A 23,981-nucleotide genomic window follows, 5' to 3' on the forward strand; every position below is an offset into this window, starting at 1 on the left:
AGTAGACAAACTTGGAACTGGCTCACTGTCTTTTTGAAACCTCATTGGCCAAGCAAGATGCATGGTCAGTCCCAACACTGATGGACTGGGGGGCGGAAGAGTACTCTGCCCACAACAGTAAGCACTACTCTGTGGTTGGCAGGCTGTGGGTATATAATTACAGTAATGAAGGTTAAAAAAATTCGGAGTGATGACCCCATCTACCAGAGTCAATTTCAAAATTGGTACAGTGTGAGATAAAAGAAGAAAGCTTCTTTCATTTGAAGAAACATTTTATGGTGATTTGACATAGACTTTTTCAAAAATTAACAGTGATTAACATTAAGAATCAGACATAACTTAGCAACTAAACAACAACAAAAAACATGGTTTTAATCATATTTGGTTTTCTAGGCAAAAGGTATGAGTTCATAATGAAAAGACATGTAGCAGAAATTATAAACAAAAGGCAATAGGTAAATATGTTCCTTTTTTCTTCAGTCAACAAACTTTTCTGAAGCACCTGCTGTCCATAGACTTTCTCAGAGGATATAATTTTATAGGTGCTGCCATTAAGAGATAGAACGTAAATGAATTATCCTTTAAAGCTGAAGGCTTATCTGTTAGGTTTTTATGACTGCTCTTTCAGTGACATAGAATTAGTAGAACTTCTATGCTGAAGTATTTCAATGTTTAATATGGTGATTTTAGCAGCAAAAGCAGATGTGATAAAATAAAGGATTCAGTCTTATATACTAGTTTACTAGTTTTTTAAAAAAGCTAGAACAATTTAGAACATGGACCCATGGATAAGTTTGGGCATTTAAAATTCTTTGTAGACTTCTTGTAGATATTCAAATAATGCTTGGCTTTTAAAAAATATTCATTATATATCCACGGGGATTCTTTTCTTTAAAAAAATTAAATGAAAAATTATGCCACTAGTATTTATTTGAAGGTTCTAGCACCTACTATGGCAACTATATCTTTTTATACCCAAGGCTTTATTTTTTTTTAATTTTATTATATTTTTAAACTTTACAAAATTGTATTAGTTTTGCCAAATATCAAAATGAATCTGCCACAGGTATATAATACATGTGTTCCCCATCCTGAACCCTCCTCCCTCCTCCCTCCCCACACCATCCCTCTGGGTCGTCCCAGTGCACCAGCCCCAAGCATCCAGTATCGTGCATTGAACCTGGACTGGCAACTCGTTTCATACATGTTTTACTTGTTTCAATGCCATTCTCCCAAATCTTCCCACCCTCTCCCTCTCCCACAGAGTCCATAAGACTGTTCTATACATCAGTGTCTCTTTTGCTGTCTCGTACACAGGGTTATTGTTACCATCTTTCTAAATTCCATATATATGCGTTAGTATACCGTATTGGTGTTTTTCTTTCTGGCTTACTTCACTTTATACTTTTATACCCAAGGCTTTGTGGGAAAACTACGGAAAATTGAGAGAAATAGATAGCCTTTTTGTCAGTCTTGCTGTTTTTCTTTCTATATTTTTAATAGATATATCTAATTTTAAGCATTTTTCAAGTTGCCTATTTTCTTAATTTTTAAATAATCTTTTATTTAGTTAGTTGTCTCTGGCTGTGCTGGGTCTTCCTTGCTGTGCAGGCTTTTCTCCAGTGAGTGGGGGCTACTCCAGTCACAGCCTGTGGGCCTCTCGTTGCGGTGACTCCTCTGCAGTAGTTGCGGCACGTGGGCGCAGTAGCTGTGGCTTTGGGCCTGGGGCGCGGGCTCTGCACTTGCAGCACGTGGGCTTAGTTGCTCCACAGTATGTGGGATCTTCAGCCCAGGGATTGAACTAGCGTCCCCTGCTTTGCCAGGCAGACTCTTAACCAGTGAACCACCAGGGAAGCCCTGCGTATTTACTGATTCCTTCCATTTAATGTGAGATTGTGTATGATTGTATGTATGTGTGTGTATATGTCTCATCACTTACGAATGATACTGGTCCTTAGTTATATAATCCTAGTAGCAATTTATTTATATTTTTACTTTTTACATGTTTCAGCTTGAGACTATCAGAATTTTTTGCTAAAAAAGGGAAGCTGAAGGCTGGTCCCTTGGTACACAAATAATGGCCTTAATTTGGAAATGGTTAATTTCCTGAGTCGTCCTGACATGCTTTTTGTGCTTACACTAGAAAAAGCAGTAAGAAGAGGCAGTTTTGTTTTTTTTTTTTTTCCGACAAGTTTATTTCTGTACTTTTTGTGAACAATGCCTGCTCAGAAAGTTTTCAGAGTAGGAACATGTAGATTCTTGTTAAGAGCCAGTTAGTGAAACTAATACTCTATGAAACCAGTGAATAATTGGCCAGTTACCCTGTATTTATTCTTTAACTTAAAGAAATACTTCTTGTTATTAACTTTGTTCTTTTGGGACTACGTTAATGTGGAAAGAAAATCTGGCTTTAGTTTTCCTTCATCTCTTTTTATTTATTTATTTTTTAACTCTGCTAATTGATTGCTTAAGTACTAAAAAAAAAAAAGTCTGATTGGCATCAATTGGAACAGACACCAAAAAGAACATTTCTGAGTAATTATTTTGTAAAGAGAAGAGTCTTACCAGGCCCCATAGCATTTTAACTGCAAGAAATTACAGTTTTTTAAGTATCATACCCAGAATTATGTCTTGAACTTTGAATTGTGTCTCACTCGATTATATCTAATTTCCCCTCTTTCTAGGTCTGTTCTGGTGTTATCCAGGTCACTCAGAACACCTACTGGCATGGTGTAGACTACATGGATTATTTTTTATAGTTGTGTTGACCCTACTTTCAAAATACATATCCTGCCTCTTACTAACCTGTACTATTTCTAACGTCCTAGTCTGATTCACTGTCCTCTCTTGATTGGGCTGATTGCAGTAGGCTTCTACCTGGTTTTTTTGCTTCCACCCTTACCTCCCACATGGTAGCTCAGTAGTTTATAAAGATTATTCTTTGTAAAATATAAGTTAGGTAATGTTATTTTCCATTTCTCTGTAGAGGAACTTTTCTATTGCCACTTAGTTGTACCAACAAGTTTCTGACAACATGGGCCTTTTAGCTGTTGCAGTGACCCTCCAAGCTCACGGCCTTCTCAGAGTCTTTAAACCTGCTAGTCCATCTTATCTGGTTGCTTCTTCCCTGAGAATCTCTTCATCATTGACTGACATTTTTTATTCAAGCCTCAGCTTTGATGCCAGCTCCTACAAAGGCAGCTGTGTTAGCTTTGTTTACTCCATAACAAATTATCCCCAAACTTTCTGCTTTCACGTAACAAACACATGTAACCATTAACTATTCCACACATTTTCCTGAGGGTCATGAATTGCTGGACCCAGACAGTTGGCTGGGCTGCAGTTGACTCAGGAGGAAGCTGCTGGCAGGCTTCAGCTCCTCCCTATTGGTGAGATACCTCTGTTTTCGCAAGGGAATGCCCTTCCATAGATTGCCCGAGTGTCCTCCTGATGTGGCATCCCCCACACAGTGAGGGATCTAACAGAGGAAGAGCCCAACACAGAAGCCAGTCTTTTGTAACCTAATCCACTTGTATTGGATGCTATTAGTCACATCCCTGGTACAGTGTTGGAGCAGAGTACACAAGGGTATGATTACCAGGAGGTTGGGGGTGTCATAGGGGGCCATCTGGAAGGCTGGCTACTATAGCAGCCCATGAGAATTGCATTGGTTACTTTTGAGAAGCCTGCGTGTTTCTTTTTTTTTAACCTCTGAGCAGTGTTTAAAAGTCATAGCTGGGTCTCTTCCTTGATAAGGGAATAGCTGAACAGTGATGAGAGTTCATCCACCCAAGTACTTTCTCTCTCATTATTTACACTAATGACCCCTGAAATCCCATATTGTGTCTCCTTGTTAATTGTATCTTGTCTGTCTGTCTTCCTTTATGAGAGTATGAGACCCTTGAATTCAAAAAACTGATATTTCATGTCCACTATTTAATAATCCTTGGGCTTAGAACAATGCCTGAAATATAGTAGATCATTATTTGATAAATGATAAATTTTATTTGATAAATATAGTAGATCATTATTTGAAAAAAAAAAAGTTTCCCTTTTTGAGCCCTGAAAGTTTTATTTTAACCATTTCATATGGGAAGTTGTTTTTACATGTATCACTGTTTCTAAAACTTGGTGTACTGAACATAAATTTCATCAGTTTATTATTTTCTGAGTTACCTTATGTAGAAGGCACTGTGCTAAATGCTCTGAAGTTACAAACCAAATAAGACATGGTCTTTACCTGCCCAGGAGTCCTTTTAGTGATGAAGGGCGGACTCTGGTGTGTGCCATATGAGAACAAGTAAAGTAAAAGAGGAGGAGATGGCAGGGTGGGAGGCAGGGTGAAAATTGGGAGAGGCTTCACAATAGAAGGTCTTCTTTAGGTCTTAGGGTCAGCATGTTATTTTGTGCTATATAATATTGTGTTTCTTTTAGCATGCTCAGAATGTAAGAAGGAATGAAACTATTTTCTGAACAACACAAAGTCAGGAAGCTTGTTCTACAGAAGTAGAAATGGTAAATTATTTAGTTACATATATTTTAAAGTTATATATTGTTAAAGATCACCTTGCTGAATTGACTAAAAATACAGGAAATTTAATTTCATAATATATGGTTGTCATCGCATATAGACAGTTGCCCATACTTCAGCCTTCAATCAGTGTACCTTTGGGATTAGTTCTCTAAGTAGTAATTACGTTTATAGCATTCTTCAGTGTTACCAGTTTGTTAGGGTAGTCCTTCTGTCTCCATCTCCTTAAAGTTGCTTCATCTAATTTTGCTGTGGCTTGAATGCCCAATTACCACACTAGATAGAATTATGTATGTGAAAGTGAAGTCGCTCAGTCATGTCCGACTCTGAGACCCCATGGACTGTACAGTCCATGGAATTCTCCAGGCCAGAATACTGAAGTGGGTAGCCTTTCCCTTCTCCAGGGGATCTTCCCAACCCAGGAATTGAACCAGGGTCTCCTGCTTTGCAGGTGGATTCTGTACCAGCTGAGCTACCAAGGAAGCCGAAGAGTACTGGGGTTGGTAGCCTGTCTTTTCTCCACTGGATCTTCCCAGTCCAGGAATCGAACTGGGATCTCCTGCATTGCAGGTGGATTCTTTACCAACTGAGGTACCAGAGAAGTCCCAGAATTATGTATAATAATAAATGAGACTCCAAAAAGAGTTTTCGAGTAATTACATTTTAAGGGAGGATTTATTTTTAGTTTAGCGCTCTCTGGCTCATAATTTTCATCTTTCTCATACTCACCTGTGTTTTAACAACTTCTGTTATTTACTAGGTGGTGTTTTACTTAGGTTTGCTGTTGAACTTTGTGTTTCTGATCAATGTATCATAGTTGGCTTTGAAGTCAGACTGACTCATGAGTCTGCCAAATTTTAGTTTTATATCCGTAAACAAGTGGTTGAATCTTTCTGAGCCTTATTTTAAAATGTATCTGACAGTATTGATGTAAAGAGTAAATATGTTCAAGGCCTAGAATGTTACCTGGCATGAACTTCCTTCCGCCCTCTCTTCCTTCCCCAGTTATCCCACCAGGTGGACTGGGCTTCACACTCCACCACTGGTGCCTGGAGACAGATGCTTCAGTGAGCAGCGTCCGTATGTGTGACACTTGGACAAGCATGTCCTAGTTTATCCCGGTGTTGGGCTGGACTCGGAAGACCAATCCTACGGATGCCTTTCCTTCCTGATTGTCAGCACAATTTGGGGAGCAATCCAAGATTGAGTTTCACGGCAGACTGGTACCAGTAACTTGGCCCGATGCAAAATGCACAGTCCAAGATGGACTTTCTAGGTATCCTTTAGAGATTTGATCCTCTGAAGCAGGTATTAACTGCTACATGGTATTTCACTCCCTGCCTGGGATTTATAACAGTGGAATTCAGGGGCAGCTCAGCCCTTGAGAAGAAGAAAGCCGTGGGGGTTTCTTGGGGGAGATGTATCAGTCCTTGTGCATACTCAGAGTTAACAAAACATTCAGAGCAAGGAATTTTTTAATTAAAGTAAGTTTTACAACATCCATGTAATTACTTACATATTTTCCACTCCCTCACATATTTTCTTGGGTTACCCACCCTTGTGACTCATTCAGTAGCAAAATCAGTGAAATCAGCATTCCCTTCTAGTCATCAAGCAAAACAGGTCATCTCTGTACCTGCTGGATTGTCTGGTGTCCCCCCAGAGCATCTCATTTCAGTTTAGGTCTCTTCCTGCTGCCGTATTTCCTTGTTTTCTTCCTGGGTGGTTTCCACTGACCCGTTGGTAACTTCTCACCATGCCAGTTTCTTTACTCCTGTTGCTCTCTTTCAGCTGTTGCATTTCTTGTGTTTATTCATCATTCATGCCTTGAGAGTCATGCCAAGATTCAGCCCTTGTTTTGAATTCAACTAAAATTCATTGAGTATCTATTTTGTACCCTACATGGAAATAGGGTGTATTACTTACATTATGGAATAAAAGAATAAGGTTCAGAAAGGTTTTGTATTCAGAGTGACAAAAGTAGTATATGAGAGAAGGAATCTGAATGAAAATCTGTCCACTTTAAATTCACTTTTCTTTCCACTTTAGCACAACTCCCATTTCCTCTAGGTGTGCCAGGGTGTTGGGAACCTCTGATGATGAACTGAAAGGCTTCATTAGGTCATGCTTAAGTCTGTGCCACTGGGCCTCATCCTTCTGCTGATGCAAGAGGCTGCTGGAAGCAGTGTGTGGCAGATGTGCCCTGGGTACCAATCTTTGGGTCCACCTGGAGTCCATACTGCCAGCTCCTGGCCTATAGGATGGAGACAATGCTGTTATTTCACTGTTGATTTTTTTTATTTTAAAGGATTGGTCTTAAAAGTAGATTTAATAATTTAGGGAAAGAAACCTCCACTCATTAAGAGGAGTGAACTTACTAAAAGCAAAGAAGTCAGGGGAACTCCCTAACTTCAGTTTTTTTCACAATATGATTTTACTCTTTCATTAGAAAGGTGTTATATTGAATAAATAGGCTTTCCCTTTTAAGTTATAAAGCTGCATGCCTCTGTCTAGGCATGCCATAGAAATTGTTTTTCTTTTAAAATTACTTCTTTAATAACCCTAATGAAAATGAAGGTGGTTTCCATGAGTTGAAAATTAGGCCATTATTTGATTAATTATATCATTGGGTGATGAGAGTATTAAAAATAATTCATTTGAGGGGATTTCCTGGCAGTCCAGTGATTAGGATGCCTCGTTTCCACTGTAGGAGGCACAAGTTCAATCCCTGGTCAGGTAACTAAGATCCTGCATCTTACAAGCCTTGCAGAATGGCCCCCAGAAAAAATTCTTTTTGGGTTTTACAACAGTTTAGAGATTCTGTGAATCTGTATTTGATGAGGTGGATGATTATGTCAGACTTTAAGATACAGTGTGAACAGCAAACTTAAGAAGATGAGGAAACTATTCACTTTCCGCAAATTTGAAATGACTGTAGCCTGGGGTTCAAATTTGAACTCCATAATTAAACACTTGGATAAGCTTTGACTGGTTACCTAGCCACTCAGCCTGTTTGATTGCCTATTCAAGTAGAGATTATATTTACTCTCTGAAGTTAATGAGTCTAATGAAAACATCAGTTCTTTATCTAATACATAGCAGACATTTTGAAAAAGGTAGTCAACTCCACCTCCATTTTAATTAGTTGGGCAGTTACAACTTCTAGAAAAACAAATTCCCAGGGGGTGCAGTGGTAAAGAATCCACCAGCAGTGCAGGAGGTGCAAGAGACACAGGTTCAATCCCTGGGTCTGGAAGATTCCCTGGAGGAGGGCATGGCAACCCGCTCCAGTGTTCTTGCCTGAAAAATTCCTTTGTAGGCTAACAAAGGAGCCTGGCAGCCCTATAGTCCATGGGGTCTCAAAGAGTTGGAGATGACTGAGCACATATACAAAATACACACAGAGAAAAACAAAATATTTGCCATATTAATGGTGAGGTAGTAGCTATGGTTTTTCCAGTAGTCATGTATGGATATGAGAATGGACTATAAGGAAAGCTGAGTGCCGAAGAATTGATGCTTTTGAACTGTGGTGTTGGAGAAGCCTCTTGAGAGTCCCTTGGACTGCAAGGAGATCCAACCCGTCCATCCTAAAGGAGACCAGTCCTGGGTGTTCTTTGGAAGGACTGATGCTAAAGCTGAAGCTCCGATACTTTGGCCACCTGATGCGAAGAGCTGACTCATTGGAAAAGACCCTGATGCTGGGAAAGATTGAGGGCAGGAGGAGAAGGGGCGACAGAGGAGGAGATGGTTGGATGGCATCACCGACTCAGTGGACACGAGTTTGGGTAAACTCTGGGAGTTGGTGATGGACAGGGAGGCCTGGTGTGCTGCGGTTCATGGGTTCGCAAAGAGTCAGACACGACTGAGCAACTGAACTGAACTGAAGTAACTTCATCTTTCTATACAAAGGCTTCATATTTGAAAACTAACTACATTACATCAAAGTTTTTATATAACTCCAACTTAGAAAATAAAAATAGGATATAAAGCTCTAATGACACCCTTTTAAAATCTCCATTAGGGAGAGTAAGTTTAGCATATTAAAAGACATGATTTTTTTTTTAACAGGCATTTTTATTTCTCTCACAAAGCATATTTTGGAATGATCTTTGAAAGACTCCTGCTTCAATTGTTAATTCATTTTACTCAGTGATTATAAACATCAAAACAGTAAAAATTAAGTGAAATAGCCAGGAAATGGCATATTCTGGTACATTCAGTTGTTAGTGTTAAATAGGAAAAGTATCACTTTCTCCACCCATATGTTTTCTGGTCTGTATATTTAAACCATTCTGTTGAATTTGAGATTATATTGAAAACTGTATGCCAGGTGTTTTTCTGATAAAAGAAAGAGAAATCAGTTAAATTACTTTTTATTTCCTGTTATATTATTGAAAGACATTCCAAACTGTACTAATTGCTTTACTTAAGTGCTAAGAATGGTCATCATTAGAAACAATAGTCTCCTCTAGTGCTGGAAGTGTAGATCAGATATGAAGAAGATTCGGCTAACTGTATACTGTCTGTTGGACACGGCAATGAACTTGGCAATAGATTTTGATCTCTCCCTTTATTTTAGAAAATGAGTACACACACAAAAATCCTCCATTTAGTCAAGGTATGGTAAAATTAGCATCAACATAATTATTATGATATAAATTTAAGAGTAGTTTATGTTCATGTAGAGATTTGAAAAGTGCAGAAAAATTTCAAGAGACAAAAAGTCACTCATAATAACCACCAGGGCTAGCTCTAAGATTTTAGTGTTGCAGCAGCAGCAGCCTTTATATAGAATTAAAGGCAATTTTTACTAGTTTAAGATTTTTTAGACCTGTTTAAGTTGATGTTTTACTTTATTTGTATTTCCATTTTAAGTTTTAGAGAAATCATTTTTAAATGGATGAGAAGAATAGATATGAAGCTTCCCTTATGGCTTAAAAAAATCTGCCATTCACTTAATCAACATTGCAGTATCTTATTAGGGAAACAGAAAAAAAATAACAGATTATTTTTTAAAGTTTTTTTATCCTGCAAGAAACTTATATATAAATATATAAAATAGTAAATCATATACCTGCTTTCAGAATTTAGGGAAAAGTTTCTCTGAAAAATAGAACCATTCCGAAGTGAAATTGTAAGAGATTTTTATTTTCACTTTATTGTCTGACTTGGAATATTGAAAGAAAAATTTTAGTCACAGTAATTTTTGTTGATTTGCTTTCAGGGTTTTCCACTGCAATAAGGAATGTAAGCCTAACTGATAAATGCATTCATGAATTATCAATATTTGCTTTATCTTACATAGGTTAATTTCTTTTTTTCTTCTTTTTTTTTTAACTGAAGGATAATTGCTTTACAGAATTTTGTTATTTTCTGTCAAATCTCAACATGAATCAGCCATAGGTATACATATATCCCTTTCCTTTTAAACCTCTCTCCCACCTCCCTCCCCATCTCACCCCTCTAGGTTGATAAATTCTTTTAACTCAGAATGATAAATTAAGCTTATAACACCTTTTATTTCTTAGCTATGAAGTTAAGAAATTATAAAATTACTTCTGTATATTCCTAGTGAAACACCAGGCCAGAAAATATTAGTATGTTCTTGTTAGATTTCATCTATGTTCTTTTCAAATTCGTGAAATTCCGAAAGGCAAGGTAATGGAAATACTCCCTTTGTAAACCTCAGATAAATATCATGTATATTCTGTGTATTGATAGTGTAGAATTTTCCTTTCTGCTTTATAGGAATGTTTTTTTGTTTTTTTGTTTTTTTTACTTTACAATATTGTATTGGTTTTTAAAATGAGTCCTGGCCTTTTTTTTCCCCCTCAAATGCCTGTGTTGTTTTTTCTCACGCATTTAGTACAAGAATGATTTACTAAGTTGATAGTACATTGGCAGCTATGTTTAGATCAGAGGGTTTTATTTTTTTGTTTTTTGGGCTTTTTTTTTATCATGTGTGTGTGTGCATGTGTGTGTTAACCTCAGAAGAAAAACTGTAATAACTAGTGCTATTTTTTATTTGCTTACATATACTGCTATTTATTTAGGTAACCATCTAATGTATATTTCTAGGTTTATTGTTTTGAATCAGGAACTGCAGTTCCTAATTCATAAATTTGTAGTGTTGAAGGGATAGGATACGTGTAAGTACTGTAGTTTTTATTTTATCATGGAGTAAGTAACAAAGTAGCACAAAATTATCTTCATTAAAAGTAGAACTCAAAAGTGAGTTCCTTAAAATGTTCAAAAATTTACCTAGTGAGTTCCCAAGATTCTAAAGCAAAGATGAAAGAACCAAGCATGAATATTAACTAAAATTTGTCCCAGTTCTATGATAATTCATATTCAGCAATAATTAATAAAACCATTTCTTTTATCTACATACTTAGATTCATACAACTTTATTGCACAGTGGCAGGTATGTTGTATCAACAACTTAAAGGTAAACTTAAAGGTAATAATTTCCTTTCTCACAGTGTCTTGAATGACAGTCACAAAGTTACCATAATAAATGAATTTCTTTTCTTATGAAGTACCTCTACAGAAATTTAGAATAGTGAAACAAGACCACACTAGTTCACTAAAAAGTTTAAACCTTCTTAAGTAAATACCTTTTTCAGTACTATACATGTAAGATGAGCTAATGGCTAAAGAAAGGTCACTGGATCGTCTAATGAATAAATAGGAGTAGTTTCTAATTAGCACCTTGTTCCACCACTAATTACTTGTGAGTTGGGAGTAAAAGCCTCTTTGTATATAAATTATAAAGGAGTATAAAAGCATAGTCTATGATGATTGCTACCAAAGTGGGTTTTAAAGGACACTTTTTCCCCCTGAATAGATGAGCACTCATCTGCAAATGTATTTAACATCTTAGTGACAGGTTTATCTACAAGGTAATAAAGAATAGAACTGGGATCTTTAGTGGAATAACTGTTTACTCTTTCAGAGAAATTCTGATTTACACTTTGTCAGTAGGGAAATAGCATCACATCAGAGGTGAAGTGTCTAGTATGCTAACGAATCTTGTTTTAAGCTATGGTTATAATTAGTTTTGGAGAAGGCAATGGCACCCCACTCCAGTACTCTTGTCTGGAAAATCCCATGGATGGAGGAGCCTGGTAGGCTGCAGTCCATGGGGTCGCTAATTCAGACATGACTGAGCAACTTCACTTTACTTTTCACTTTCACGCATTGGAGAAGGAAATGGCAACCCACTCCAGTGTTCTTGCCTGGAGAGTCCCAGGGACGGGGGAGCCTGGTGGGCTGCAGTCTGTGGGGTCGCACAGAGTCGGACACGACTGGTGACTTAGCAATAGCATAATTAGTTTTATTCTACATTTGAAAATCAAGGTGTAGTATAATAATAAATGTCAACTACTCATGTCCAAATTACTATAAATATTGAATTGTTAGAATCTGGAACTATTGAGGTTATTCTTTGCCCGAACTTCCTGTTTTCACCCACCTCCCAATTACTTGCAGCTGTCAAAATAATTTTAATCATTTTCAGATACTTTACAGAAGAAAAGGGACTTAAGCCCTTCAGCCAAAAAAGATGTTGCCCCTCCTCTCGTCTTCATTTATAGCCCTGCTGGGCCCCCCTATTCTAGTCAGGCCAGCATTCTTTCTGAGCATCACTTTTCTGTTATAAGATCTTAAAACATTTATTCAGGTCATTCCACGGTGCTGATTCTGTGTCCTTGCCTGTTAAGTCACATCAGAGAAGCAGAGAATTTTAGAGTTGGAGGAAGCCTGAGAAATCAGTTGCTAAGCCAGGTTTATTTTACCAGTGATGAAATGTATGACATTAGATAAATACTTTTCAGATTAAAAATTAAACCCAAATCTCTGGACTTCTAGCCTTTGACCTGCTCCACTATGGAATGTTGTCTGCAAATATGCTCAAGTAGACATACGCAGACATCTGCCTACTCTGAATAACACTTGACATGTGCATTTTCCCACCTCTGTGTCCAGGCTTTTCACCAACTATGCTTGGGTATTAGTCCCTGGTATGCAGAAAAGTCATGAAGAGAGCAACCTGAAACATTTATCAGGCAGGGAAAAAAAGGAGGCAAGCATGCTCCTTAGACCTGTTTACAGTGGAAGTAGTAACTGGGTAGTAGTAACTGTGTGGAAGTAAATGCACTTTACTGCTTTTATTCTTTCAGTATCAAAATTCATTGAGTATCAGAGAAGGATAATGTGCTTGTAGTTTTTTCGAGTCATACCTTTAGAAAAGGAGAGCCCCGCTATAGGACACTTTAAGTGTGACACAGGGTCTTAGTTTATACATCATAATTTTCAACTAATTGAAAATCATTAGTGACAGATAAATCGAAAATAGTGTTATTTTTGTCAAAAACCATTCCATGAAAAATCAGAGCCATTCCCAGTATTCTGCTAAATTGACTCTTTCCTCTCATATTCACATTTATTTTACTGAGAATATTCAAGTTCAGTTTGAAATGATGAATGTACTGTTGAATGTACTTTGCTTTAAATATGTGTATTGAGAATTTTAGCATTGGAAGGACCTTGGTGACTCAAATGTCCAACTACATTTTATTGCTCAGGAAACAGAATTCAAAATGTGAAGATTCTTAAATGTGACAACAGAACTGATTTGTGTATGGTAGCGTGGGGCTCAGGAATCCTGGCTCAGGCTAGTGCTGTTTTCCCTAAATTCCTTGAAAATTTTCTCATTAAATTGTCTCTTGGCTCCATCTGTTTCTCTGCCCATTTGTCCCTTTTTTCCTTCTTCCTCTTTTTTAATTCTTCCAGGTTAATTCATATCAGTCCTGCTTAAGTAATTTTCAGTGGATTTAATATGCCTACTATGAAATGGGTTGAAAAGAGAAACTGAAATTCTCACTTTAATTAGAATGCTGGTATCATCAAAGTTTTTTTCTTTCTCTTTTAGCATCTACTTATTCACCTTTCTACTGTCAGATCTGGACTGTCAGTTGATTTTACTGTACTTTCAAAAATCCCCATGTACTTTGTTAATTTAAATAATATAGATATTAGATATATTATCTCTATCTCTCACAGAAAAATTTTAGAGGTTGCCAGTGAATTTGTATGTTTATATTGGTATAAGTCAACTGTATCAAATTTAGCTGGACTCACATAAATCTATCTTGGTATGTAACCAATTACATGTTTTGTAGGTAAATTTTATGAAATAATTGATATGAAGAGTGTATTGTAAACATAACCTGCTAGTTTTCTTCATTCAGTCATTTCATAAACCATCAGCAGGTATCCAGACTCAAGGCTAGGTAACACTGCACAGATTTGATTCTCTCATGAGTAATTCTCCAAATTAGTAGGAATGACAAATCCATACATAAAGTATTATAATAAGACCATGGATAGAGATTTTCTTAGATCCCTGTGAGAGAGTAGGCATGGGGCATCCAGATGACCTGCAGAAGCCTCTGGGGACCATGGTGAAGGTGGATACTGATCTCACATGCCAGGTGTCATGTAGGTGACTGCGTTTACCTGATGGAGTCCAGTATAATGGAAGTATTTCAAGGCCTGCTCACCAGAATTTCACAAAACCCTCTGTGTCCTCCTCATGTCGTGTCGTGATCAAAAGTCTCTTGCTATCACGCTGAAATCCAGATGTTCTGATATGTACTATACCCTTTCTTAAAGGCTGAAAAGAGGATGTTTTTATTTGACCTTTGGGGGTCTCAACCAGTGAACTTATCCTTCTACTGAAGGGCTTTTATGTGCTGTGCAGCGAGTAGAGATTAAACTCTTACCCTCACCCTGCATCAGACAGTGCCCAGGATCTTAGCACAGTGTATGTGTGTGTATGTTAGTCACTCAGCCGTGTCCGGCTCTTTGCAGCCTCGCCAGGCTCTTCTGTCCATGGGGGTTCTCCAGACAAGAATATTGGAGTGGGTTGCCCTCAGTACAGTAGATATTCTTATTTAGAGTTGCATATGATCTTCCTAGCAAACCATCAGGAAAATATTCATTGCTCTATAGCAAATATTAGAAAAGAAATTATACCTAATTATATTCCTATCTTAGAGGAGAGCTTAAAATGTCAAAAAATGGGAAAAGAATGCAGGTTATCACTAACAATTCCAGTCAAACTGGTGAAGCAGGTTTTAGACATCTGGTGTTGATCTTGTCCCCACAGTGTCTTATCTTCTTAAGTTCCCTCAGTGGTAACTGGGATAAGCAGTTTGTTGTGGAACAAAAAATGTCAGGAAAAGTAAGAGGTGACTGTGGAGGGTTGGCTGGGAGTTTCCCTTATAGGGGTCCTTGTGTTGCATCTTCTTAGACTTGTGATAGTGATGTAAATGTTCCCACCATTAACCTTCTGGCTATCAGCCACTTGGTTATTCTTAAAACTTTTTGGTACTATTATTTGGTACTGTTATTCCTTGGTTATTCTTAAAACTTTTTGGTACTATTCTGGTGTCCATATCAGGCATTAAACATGTCCACCATGAGATGCATGATACCCTGCCCACCTCCTACAACTCCTGCTGTCTTCTTTCCCTTATAGGGGTCCTTGTGTTGCATCTTCTTAGACTTGTGATAGTGATGTAAATGTTCCCACCATTAACCTTCTGGCTATCAGCCACTTGGTTATTCTTAAAACTTTTTGGTACTATTATTTGGTACTGTTATTCCTTGGTTATTCTTAAAACTTTTTGGTACTATTCTGGTGTCCATATCAGGCGTTAAACATGTCCACCATGAGATGCATGATACCCTGCCCACCTCCTACAACTCCTGCTGTCTTCCTTGGTCTTGGACCCTTCTTTTGCACAGAAGCATAAGGCAGAAATGTTTGCATCCTTGGATCCACTTTCATAATGCATTTTGAGTCAGTCACTCAGGCATTTTGCATTTATTTCTTAAATATATTTTGCTTCTGTGCATTCATCTCCCTGTCAGTGATTACTGCATATACTTGAATATTATAAAGTGAAATTCCCTTCACCCTGCAAAATTACTCTGCAGAAAAGAGGGGATCTCGTTGTCCTGGTGTGAGTACAAAGCCTCTGCTATTTCTGGGAGCTTTCCCAATTGCTTTATTTTAAACAGCAGAGCACTGTGTGAGGAAGATGCATGGCCCAAAATGACCTTGTTTAGTGCGGCCAGATATTTATGGCGGGCACCTGACAAAATCTTTTTTTTTTTTTAAAGGATGTGGCAGTGTTAAAGATAGTGTGGGTATTTATTCCCAGGAATGTGATCTCACAATTATAAATGCAAAATGTCTTTATACATAAGCCTTTTTACTACCCCACCTGGCAAAAACAAAACGGAAAACCTTCACCCCTAAAATGTTCAGGAACTAGGGCTACTGAAAGCATGAATCTGCACCTACAAGACAAATGGAGATGTCAGCTATCCTAATTTTTACCAAATATCTGTGACTTAGGACTTTTCCAGGGACAGCATCAGATGGAAAATTTCACAAATGCTATACCTCTAGTGAAGATGAGTATGCTCTAGAAAACTGTCAGAGGACTGAAATACTGACCTGAGGTGATGCAGACACAGATGCCGGACATGCCTTTGAAGAATTTGAATCAAACTCCTGGGGTGACACAGAGGGGGAAAGTGATCTATCTGAATGTTTTCTATTTCACTATTAATTTCACTTATAATATGTAACTCAAAATAGGACTTCCCTCGTGGCTCAGTGGTAAAGAACCTGCCTGACAATGCAGGAGATATAAGAAACACGGATTTGATCCCTGAGTCAGGAAGATCCCCTGGTGAAGGAAGTAACAACCCATTCCAGTACTCTTGCCTAGAGAATCACATGGATAGAGGACTCTGATGTGCTACAGTCCATGGGGTTGCAAGAGACTTGGATACAACTGAGCGACTAAACAACAACAACTGAAAATAATAAGTCCATGATCTTAGATAAATATACATTCAGAAAGGTACATGAATTCTAAATATATAGCTCATTGAATTTTCACAAAGCAGACAGTGTGGAATCAGACCAGGAATCAGAATGTTGCCAGCACCCAAAAATGTGCTCTCCTGCCCTCTTCCGGGAACCACCTGCTCGTTTCCCACTGCCACAGGCAAGGTTGAACTGGTCCTGCCTTCTCTCAGCATAGACTGCACGTGCGTGCTCAGTCGCTTTAGTCATGTCTGACTCTTTGCAACCCTGTGGACGGTAGCCCACCAGGATCTTCTGTCCATGGAATTCTCCAAGCAAGAATATTGGAGTGGGCTGCCATTTCCTTTCCCAGGGGATCTTCCTGATCCAGTGATTGAACCTACGTCTCCTGCAACTCCTGCATTGGCAGGCAGGTTCTTTACCTTCTAAGCCACCTGGGATTATCAAGACTCTTCCCAGGAAATCCTGACTCAGTAGATTCTAGTTGGGCCCCAGGAATCTGTGTGATGAACAAGCACTGCAGGTTCTTCTTACTTTCGGGGAAGTCTGGGGAATACTACAAACATTATTTTCGTGTTTGCCCCAGTGCTTTCACGTGTTCTGTCTTCTGTCTCTGTCTGCTGCTCTCCTGTAGATAAGAAACATCCTTCCTCCATTGGAAGGAAACATCCACACAAATGTTGCCTCTGGGAATCTAGACTGACCCCTGCAGGCCCAGTAAATCACTCTGTAGTCACTAAAGTCTTATTCCTGGTCTTCCTCATAACCCTAGTCCATGGTGACTTTCCTCATCTCAGCTGATTACAGGCACTGGTTTTACCTTGAGTTTAAATGCAGAACTGGTTGAGGCTTCTGCATCATCCTGTTCTATCATTACACTCAGGCCTGGATGACTGCAGAAGCCTGCTACTAACTAGCTTTCCCACTTGCATCTTGCATGCATGTGGTCAGAGTGATCATTATTTTAAAAACTAAGTGAACATCACACATTACTGCTCAAAATTCTCCACTGGCTCCCTGTTTCTCTCAGAGTAAAAGCCAAGTCTTCACAAGGTTCTGTAAGACCCATTGCCATGTGGCCCCTTCACCTTCACCTTCACCCTTTAACCTTCTAGATCTCACTCTGCCTCAGCTATTCTGGCCTCCCTGCTTTTCTTAGATACACTTTCGCTGTAGGACTTTTGTACTTCTGGTTCCTTATATCTGAAACACCCTGAGGAGTGTAGAGTGCCAACTCCACTTTTTTTCAAGTCTTGGCTCCTTCTGTATGAAGCCTATCTTGACCACCATATTTAAAAGTGAAACTTGGGGGAAAAAAAAAAAAGTGAAACTTGATCCATTCTTCCCACAGCTCCAGTCCTTTTTACCCTTTATATTTCTTCCGGTGGCATTCACTAACTTCTTATATACCATTGACTGTGTCATCAGTTTTATCTCTCTGCAGAATATGAGCAGAGAGAATGGTAGAAAATATGGTATTTTCTACCCTTGTGCTCAGGATATATTCCCAAAGTAGTAAATGCTCAGTGATTATTTGTTTGATTTGTTGAATGAAATAGGATGCAATAGATAAGAGATTTTACATAGTATCTCTTAATAAGCCAGATTTTCATGAAGACTTTGCCAAGAAATGTTGCAGACTTTCACATTTGAAGTGAAGACTTGACACTGGGAGTTTAGATGATTTTGGGGGTGCGTATGTACTGCTGCATTAATTTGAAGAAGCCAGTTGCAGCCCAGCTCACCCTTTCTGAGTTGTGGGTATGCTGCTAGATACAGGTTTTTACAAGGGGGTTACTTGAGTTCTGGATTTTCCCTCTTTGTTGGCATTACTTGAAGTGTCCATAGAGGCAGGTTTCCATGAAGAAGCTACATAACTTAAGAAAATTAAATAATGTCTTTGATGTTTGGTCCAAGCACATAGATTTTGAAAGTTTATGCATAAATTCTTAGGTCCATTAAAAAGCCAATGTGCTTTTGCATATTTTAGCCCATCCAAAGAGCATTCTTATATGCCTTTAAATCAATTTTGGGATACCGGAAACCTAATCATCTCTGTCATGCATTATTTCCTAAAGTGTCGTGATGCAGTCCATCTGAAATCTGATTTCTAGGTACGAATATTACTTTAGAGGGTCTATTTTTTTTCATCTGATTTTAGAATAACTTCTGTTATTGTGAGTTCTTAAGTTTCTAATATATATGCATGTGAAGTGTTATTCGCTCAGTCATATCTGACTGTTTTGCAACCCCATGTAGCCCACCAGGTTCCTCTGTCCATGGAATTTTCCAGGAAAGAACACTGGAGTGGGTTGCCATTTCCTTCTCCAGGAGATATTCCAGACCCAGGGATAGAATCTGGGTCTCCTGCATTGCCGGTGAATTCTTTACTGTCTGAACTACCAGAGAAGCCAATATTTGCTCATATGTACTTATTTAGGCCTTTGAGAATGTAACTTTTACATTTTTCATGGGACAGAAGGATAATTTTTCTTTTAGCTTACAAAGAGATTAGGTGTAAAAATCTGCTGGCTCAGCAGGTTATTCTGTCGTCCTGGCTCACCTAGCCTTTAGAAAGAACGAAAGTGAAGCCTCTCAGTTGTGTCTGACTCTTTGCAATCCCATAGACTGCTAGGCTCCTCCATCCATGGAATTTTCCAGGCAACAGTACTGGAGTGGGTTGCCATTTCCTTCTCCAGGGGATCTTCCCAACCCAGGGACTGAACCCAGGTATCCCGCATTGCGGGCAGACTCCTTACCTTCTGAGCCACCAGGGACGTCTAGCCTTTGGTTGTCTCTAATTGTCTTCTTACTGCTTTACCTTTCTTAACCTCCTCTCCCAATCCAAATTTATTGAGTAGAGACTTTTTATAAGAGTAAATCTTATACTTTGGTGTCTCCCAAGGTGCCTGGAATACTGCTGGGCTATGATAGCTCTGAGCATCTAAGAGAAGAATTAGTTCAGGAAAAGTGAGTAGGTTTCCTCTAATAATAAGAATGATTATTAGTAGCTCACCACTTGAAAGAATGCCAAGGAGAAGACTTGTGTGAAGACATATATCTTAAATCAGCTAATACATGTTTGAAAAAAGGCAAATCTCAGTTAAATAGTATCATGAGCGAAAGCTTGGGTATAGTTTTATCCAAAATAGGAAAGGCAGTAAAGCACCAATTCAAATCATGGTTAAAATTTCCATTTAAACAACTTCACAAACTGTATGCATTAGCAAACTTAAAAATAGACACGTGTGTGAACTATTATAGGAAGTTTATTGTGCAGTTAAAAAAAGTATAGCAATTGCCATGCAGTAGAAGAATACCTAATCAGACTGTCCTTTTTTCCTCTTGGCTTTCTGAAAGCGTCTGTATTTCAGAGCTATGATTTAACTAACGCTAATCTTAGGAGCCTATATGTATATTTATTCTGTTACCTGTCTGTTCTCTGGGATGTGTGAGTACCAGTGAGCCTAAAAATATGGAAATTCAGTTAAAAATACTGGGACTTAAAAGATAGCAGGCAAATGAGGAAGAGAATGACCTATCTTCTAAATACATTCAATCATTTCACAAGTATTATTGAATCCTGCTAGATATTAGGAGTTGGGGGGTTGGAACTGAAGTGGTAGTAAGGGTGGGGATATAGAAGAGAAGGAAAGGGAAGCAGCCAATCCCAGCCTTCATGGCATATATAGTTCATTCATTTAGTCATTCATTTGTTCATTCGTTACCTATTCAGTGCCTGTAATTCACTGTAACAGGGATAAATCAAACCAGACATTTTTTGTCCTGTCTGAACTTATATTCTGGTGAGATGGCAAGGCAATAAATAAAGCAAAAAATACAGTAGAAAGAGTTAAAGAGTACAGAGAAAAATGAAGTGGGGGAGGACCCTAGAAGCATTGAGGGTGAGAAGCAGGTTGCAAACTTAGACAGGTTGTCCAGGAAAGTTGTTGGTGAGAAGGTGTCTTTTAGTGAAGATCTGAGGGAGGTGAGGGAGATAGTCACGAGAGAAGGAGCAGTGGGGGCACCGGAAAGAGGGAGTGTGAGATGCTGAGGTGAAAGCTCGCTGGTGTGTTCAGGGAATAATGAGGCTGCTGTGGCTGGAGCAGGGGATGGACGATGGGGTGAAGCCTCGTGAGGCTTTGGGCTTCACTCAAGGCGTGACAGGGAGCCACTGGAAAGTGTTGCCCCCAGGCCTGCAATACAGAGATGTAATTTGGCAAAGGGAACTAACCACAGGGCAGGGTTCTTTAATAATTCAGTTCACACATACACTGTCGAGCAGACTGGAGATGCGGGATTGTACTGAAAGAAGTAAAACCGGAATGGGTTGAAAAGCCAAATCTGGACTTAACTGTTTAGGGGTTAGAGGTCCTAGGGGAGTCATGGGGAGGGGGCAGAACTTGAGGAGACCTCGAGGAAAGATCAGGGTGGAGACACTGAAGGAGAGCCTTACGGGCACTGGAGTGGGGATCCTATGTGATCCTCAAAACGGTGATAATTGTCCCCCTTCTTTTGTCTTTGTACTTGTTGTATGTGGGTTGTTTTCTAGGGAGATATTTGATATTCTTTCTCAGACTTCATATGAAATGAAATTATGAAAGAGGGAAGGAAAGAAGGAAAAAAGATGATGTTGACTTTGTGTTAATTACTAACTTGTTCAGCAGAGGAGGGCAGGTTGGGTGGTTCCACCCCACTTCTGACTAATTAGAACCACAATCAAAACTGTTCTTAAAGATAATTAACAATGATTTTAGGCCTAAAAATTCCAAATAAAATGAAACCTCAAAAGTATTGTGTTCTGAGAACTATGATGATTTCAGTTGATTTTCCTGTTATGTCATTTGTCTTGCTATCCTAAAGATCTTCAGCCACAATTATCAAAGCACAGACTTGTTCATTTTAACTTTTATCACCTGTAAAATGATAAAGAGACTCACAAATCAGTGTTTTCACAAGTTGAACAGTGTGCCTGTCCTACCAAGACTCAGTTGTTTGTTTGTTTTTTAAATAAAGATAAAATTTTGTGTTATCACCAGGACTGAATGAAATTTCACAGAAATTCCAAAGAAACATTGCCCTCTCAGCTTAAGGTGTTAAAACGCTTAGCAGTGTTTTCTGTTTAATTTTAAAGTGTTGCTTTCTAATTCTGAATGGAAGCAGTTTACCCTGAAGTGTTATAGATGGTATGTTTTACCCTTAAGTGGATATACACGGGCTTCCCAGGTGGCTCAGAGGTAACGAATCCACCTGCAATGCAGGAGACACAGGAGATGTGGGTTCGATCCTTGGGTTGGGAAGATCCCCTGGAGAAGGAAATGGCAACCCACTCCAGTATTCTTGCCTGGGAAATCCTGTAGACAGAGGACAGCTAATTTCTTTGTGCCTTTCGAATGGAAGTCAGTTAAAATGGAAAATTGCTGTAGGAAGCTGGCATGTTTTTAAACTCTTGAGTGTGTTGAGAGAGGTATAAAAACTCTTTCCATTCTTGACTGCATGGAAAATATTAAACTCCTTGTCAGTAAGCAGGGGAGATGATGAGTATTGTGGGTTTTCATCTTTTTCATATGAGTTCTTGTGATTCACATCCTGTCCTGGTTACAGTATTGGTCTGCATTAGCGATCTTGAATGCCTAGACTGAACCATTATTTTAAAAATTATTTTTCCTGGAACCTGTTTGGTGCTTTGAGCATATTCATTATATACGTTTTTTGCTGCAAAAGTTCTAACAGTATGATTTCATCTTGACTGATGACCTTGACTTCAGAGTATAAATAGAAAAATAGAGATAAGTGACAAGGATTCATTAGCAATCCTCCTAAGCAAAACAGTAAACCTACCTAGATAAATCACCAGCCACAAAGCCTGGAGAATGTGTGTTAAAGAATTAAAGGTAGTGTGGGTATATGTATGTGTTTAATTGATATGAACATTTTCTAGAAGAACTGTAAGAATACAAAGATTCCATCTGGTCTGTTTTGCTGCCCTTCAAGTTTTATTAAAAATAGGCTTATAAGTTTTACTAAACTATTAGAAAGTATATTCACAACCCTCTCTCCTTTTTTAAGGGAATTTTTTTTAAGTAACAAGAAACTGAGACCAATATTTTATGGCTGTTTCAAGTCTCTCTCTCTCAATACATATGTTTATGTGTGTGTATGTATAATTGCTTTGTTATTATTAGACTTTAATTGTAGGGTTGAAAGAGCTCAGGGAATCACCTGACTCATTTTCTGGCACTTTTAAGCTATCACAGACAGATGAAAAAATATTTTAGTATTTTCTAGCATTTGCTCTGTGCCCTGCAGTGTTTGAAGCAGTTGATGTAAATTAACTCATTTAGCCCTGACATCCACCCAAAGGGATGGGCACTGTTGTTATTCCCATGTGCCAGGAACTGAAGTGCAAAGAAGTTCAGCATCTTGCCGTGTAAGGACTGGATCATGAACTTGAACCCAGACACCAGAGTGTGTGCTTTTGATCGTTACATTACCACCTGCCTCTTCTCTCTTTCTTACTAGAATTTCCAGTTTTAAGGGTTAATTTTTACTCTCACTTTCCTTTACCTAACATGGTTTTCTCAGCCTGTAATGTTCCTTTTGTTTTCCTTTTTCTGAGCACTTCTCCAATCTTCTGTCAGTCACTACTGTTTCGTTCTCTCACCTTCCTCCTCAGTGATGTTCTGCAACTCTCAAACCATTTCTGAATTCTTAGGTTATATATCAGGACTAGAAGCTGGCACTTTAATAATGGCTTGACCAATTCTGAGTAAGTTAATATTAATAGTACAATTACATCATGGTTTCTACACATACCCTGTATTCCTGTTTACCACATCTTTTTTTCTGCTGCAATTTGCAAAAACACATTTTTCTTTGCTTAGGTTTTGCTATGAATGATGCCATTTTATGCATTCATGATCATGCCTCAGATTTCCCAAGACCTTTGATTGTGGACTGTAATCCACAGATATATTCGCCTCTTTGTGGACATTGTATAGCATCTCTTCAGGTTATTTATGAAAGTTTCTAATTTTCATGTATCCTAGAATCTTCTAGCTGTTGAGACAAGCTAGAATTTACACATCAAATGTGTAAATTCCCATTCTGCACATAATTGTCAGACAGCTGTGTGATTAAGTTTGGTCGATGAGTACTTTGTACCAGCTGTTTGCATGTTATCCTCCTGACTGAATCTCAGGGAAGAGAGTAAAGGCGCAGAACCATGTCGCCCCCGTCCCCCAGTTCTCCTCATCCTATCCACCAACTCCCTGTGGACCCTCCATGCCAATGAAGATGCATTTCTGCAGATGCAGATGTGTTTTCTGCTTCCTAAACCAAAGATAAGCATTACATGATGACCAAGTACCACATAATGTTGAGTGATGCTGCTGTATATTATTGTCAAGAATTTCACAGGATTATAATTTGTAAATGCAGCATTTCCTCACATTCTTACCTTCCCATGGTAATAGTTAATATTTAGAGTCTGAGGTGTCTGGGGATGATGATTAACAGTTCCCTCACAGATGTTTTCTT

General features: G+C 38.5%; 1 protein-coding gene across 11 annotated transcripts in view; it reads left to right on the plus strand.

The window, feature by feature from the left end:
• The window catches only part of GOLIM4 (golgi integral membrane protein 4), an 84,010-nt gene that overhangs the window by 18,027 nt on the left and 42,002 nt on the right, over positions 1 to 23,981 (plus strand). For 3 of the 11 annotated variants that reach the window (XM_055569147.1, XM_055569149.1, XM_055569148.1), the window contains exons 2-3: positions 4,983 to 5,122; positions 5,537 to 5,807. The exons of 5 other annotated variants lie outside the window; for them this stretch is intronic. In XM_055569147.1, coding sequence (XP_055425122.1) covers positions 5,774 to 5,807 — 34 coding nt within the window. In that variant the 5' untranslated portion in view covers positions 4,983 to 5,122; positions 5,537 to 5,773. Of the gene's footprint in view, positions 1 to 4,982; positions 5,123 to 5,536; positions 5,840 to 23,981 lie in introns of all 11 variants that reach the window. 3 more of the 11 variants (XM_055569146.1, XM_055569150.1, XM_055569151.1) reach the window with 2 other exon arrangements.

Source organism: Bubalus kerabau, chromosome 2 (genome assembly GCF_029407905.1).
Source record: "Bubalus kerabau isolate K-KA32 ecotype Philippines breed swamp buffalo chromosome 2, PCC_UOA_SB_1v2, whole genome shotgun sequence".
Lineage (NCBI taxonomy): Eukaryota > Metazoa > Chordata > Mammalia > Artiodactyla > Bovidae > Bubalus > Bubalus kerabau.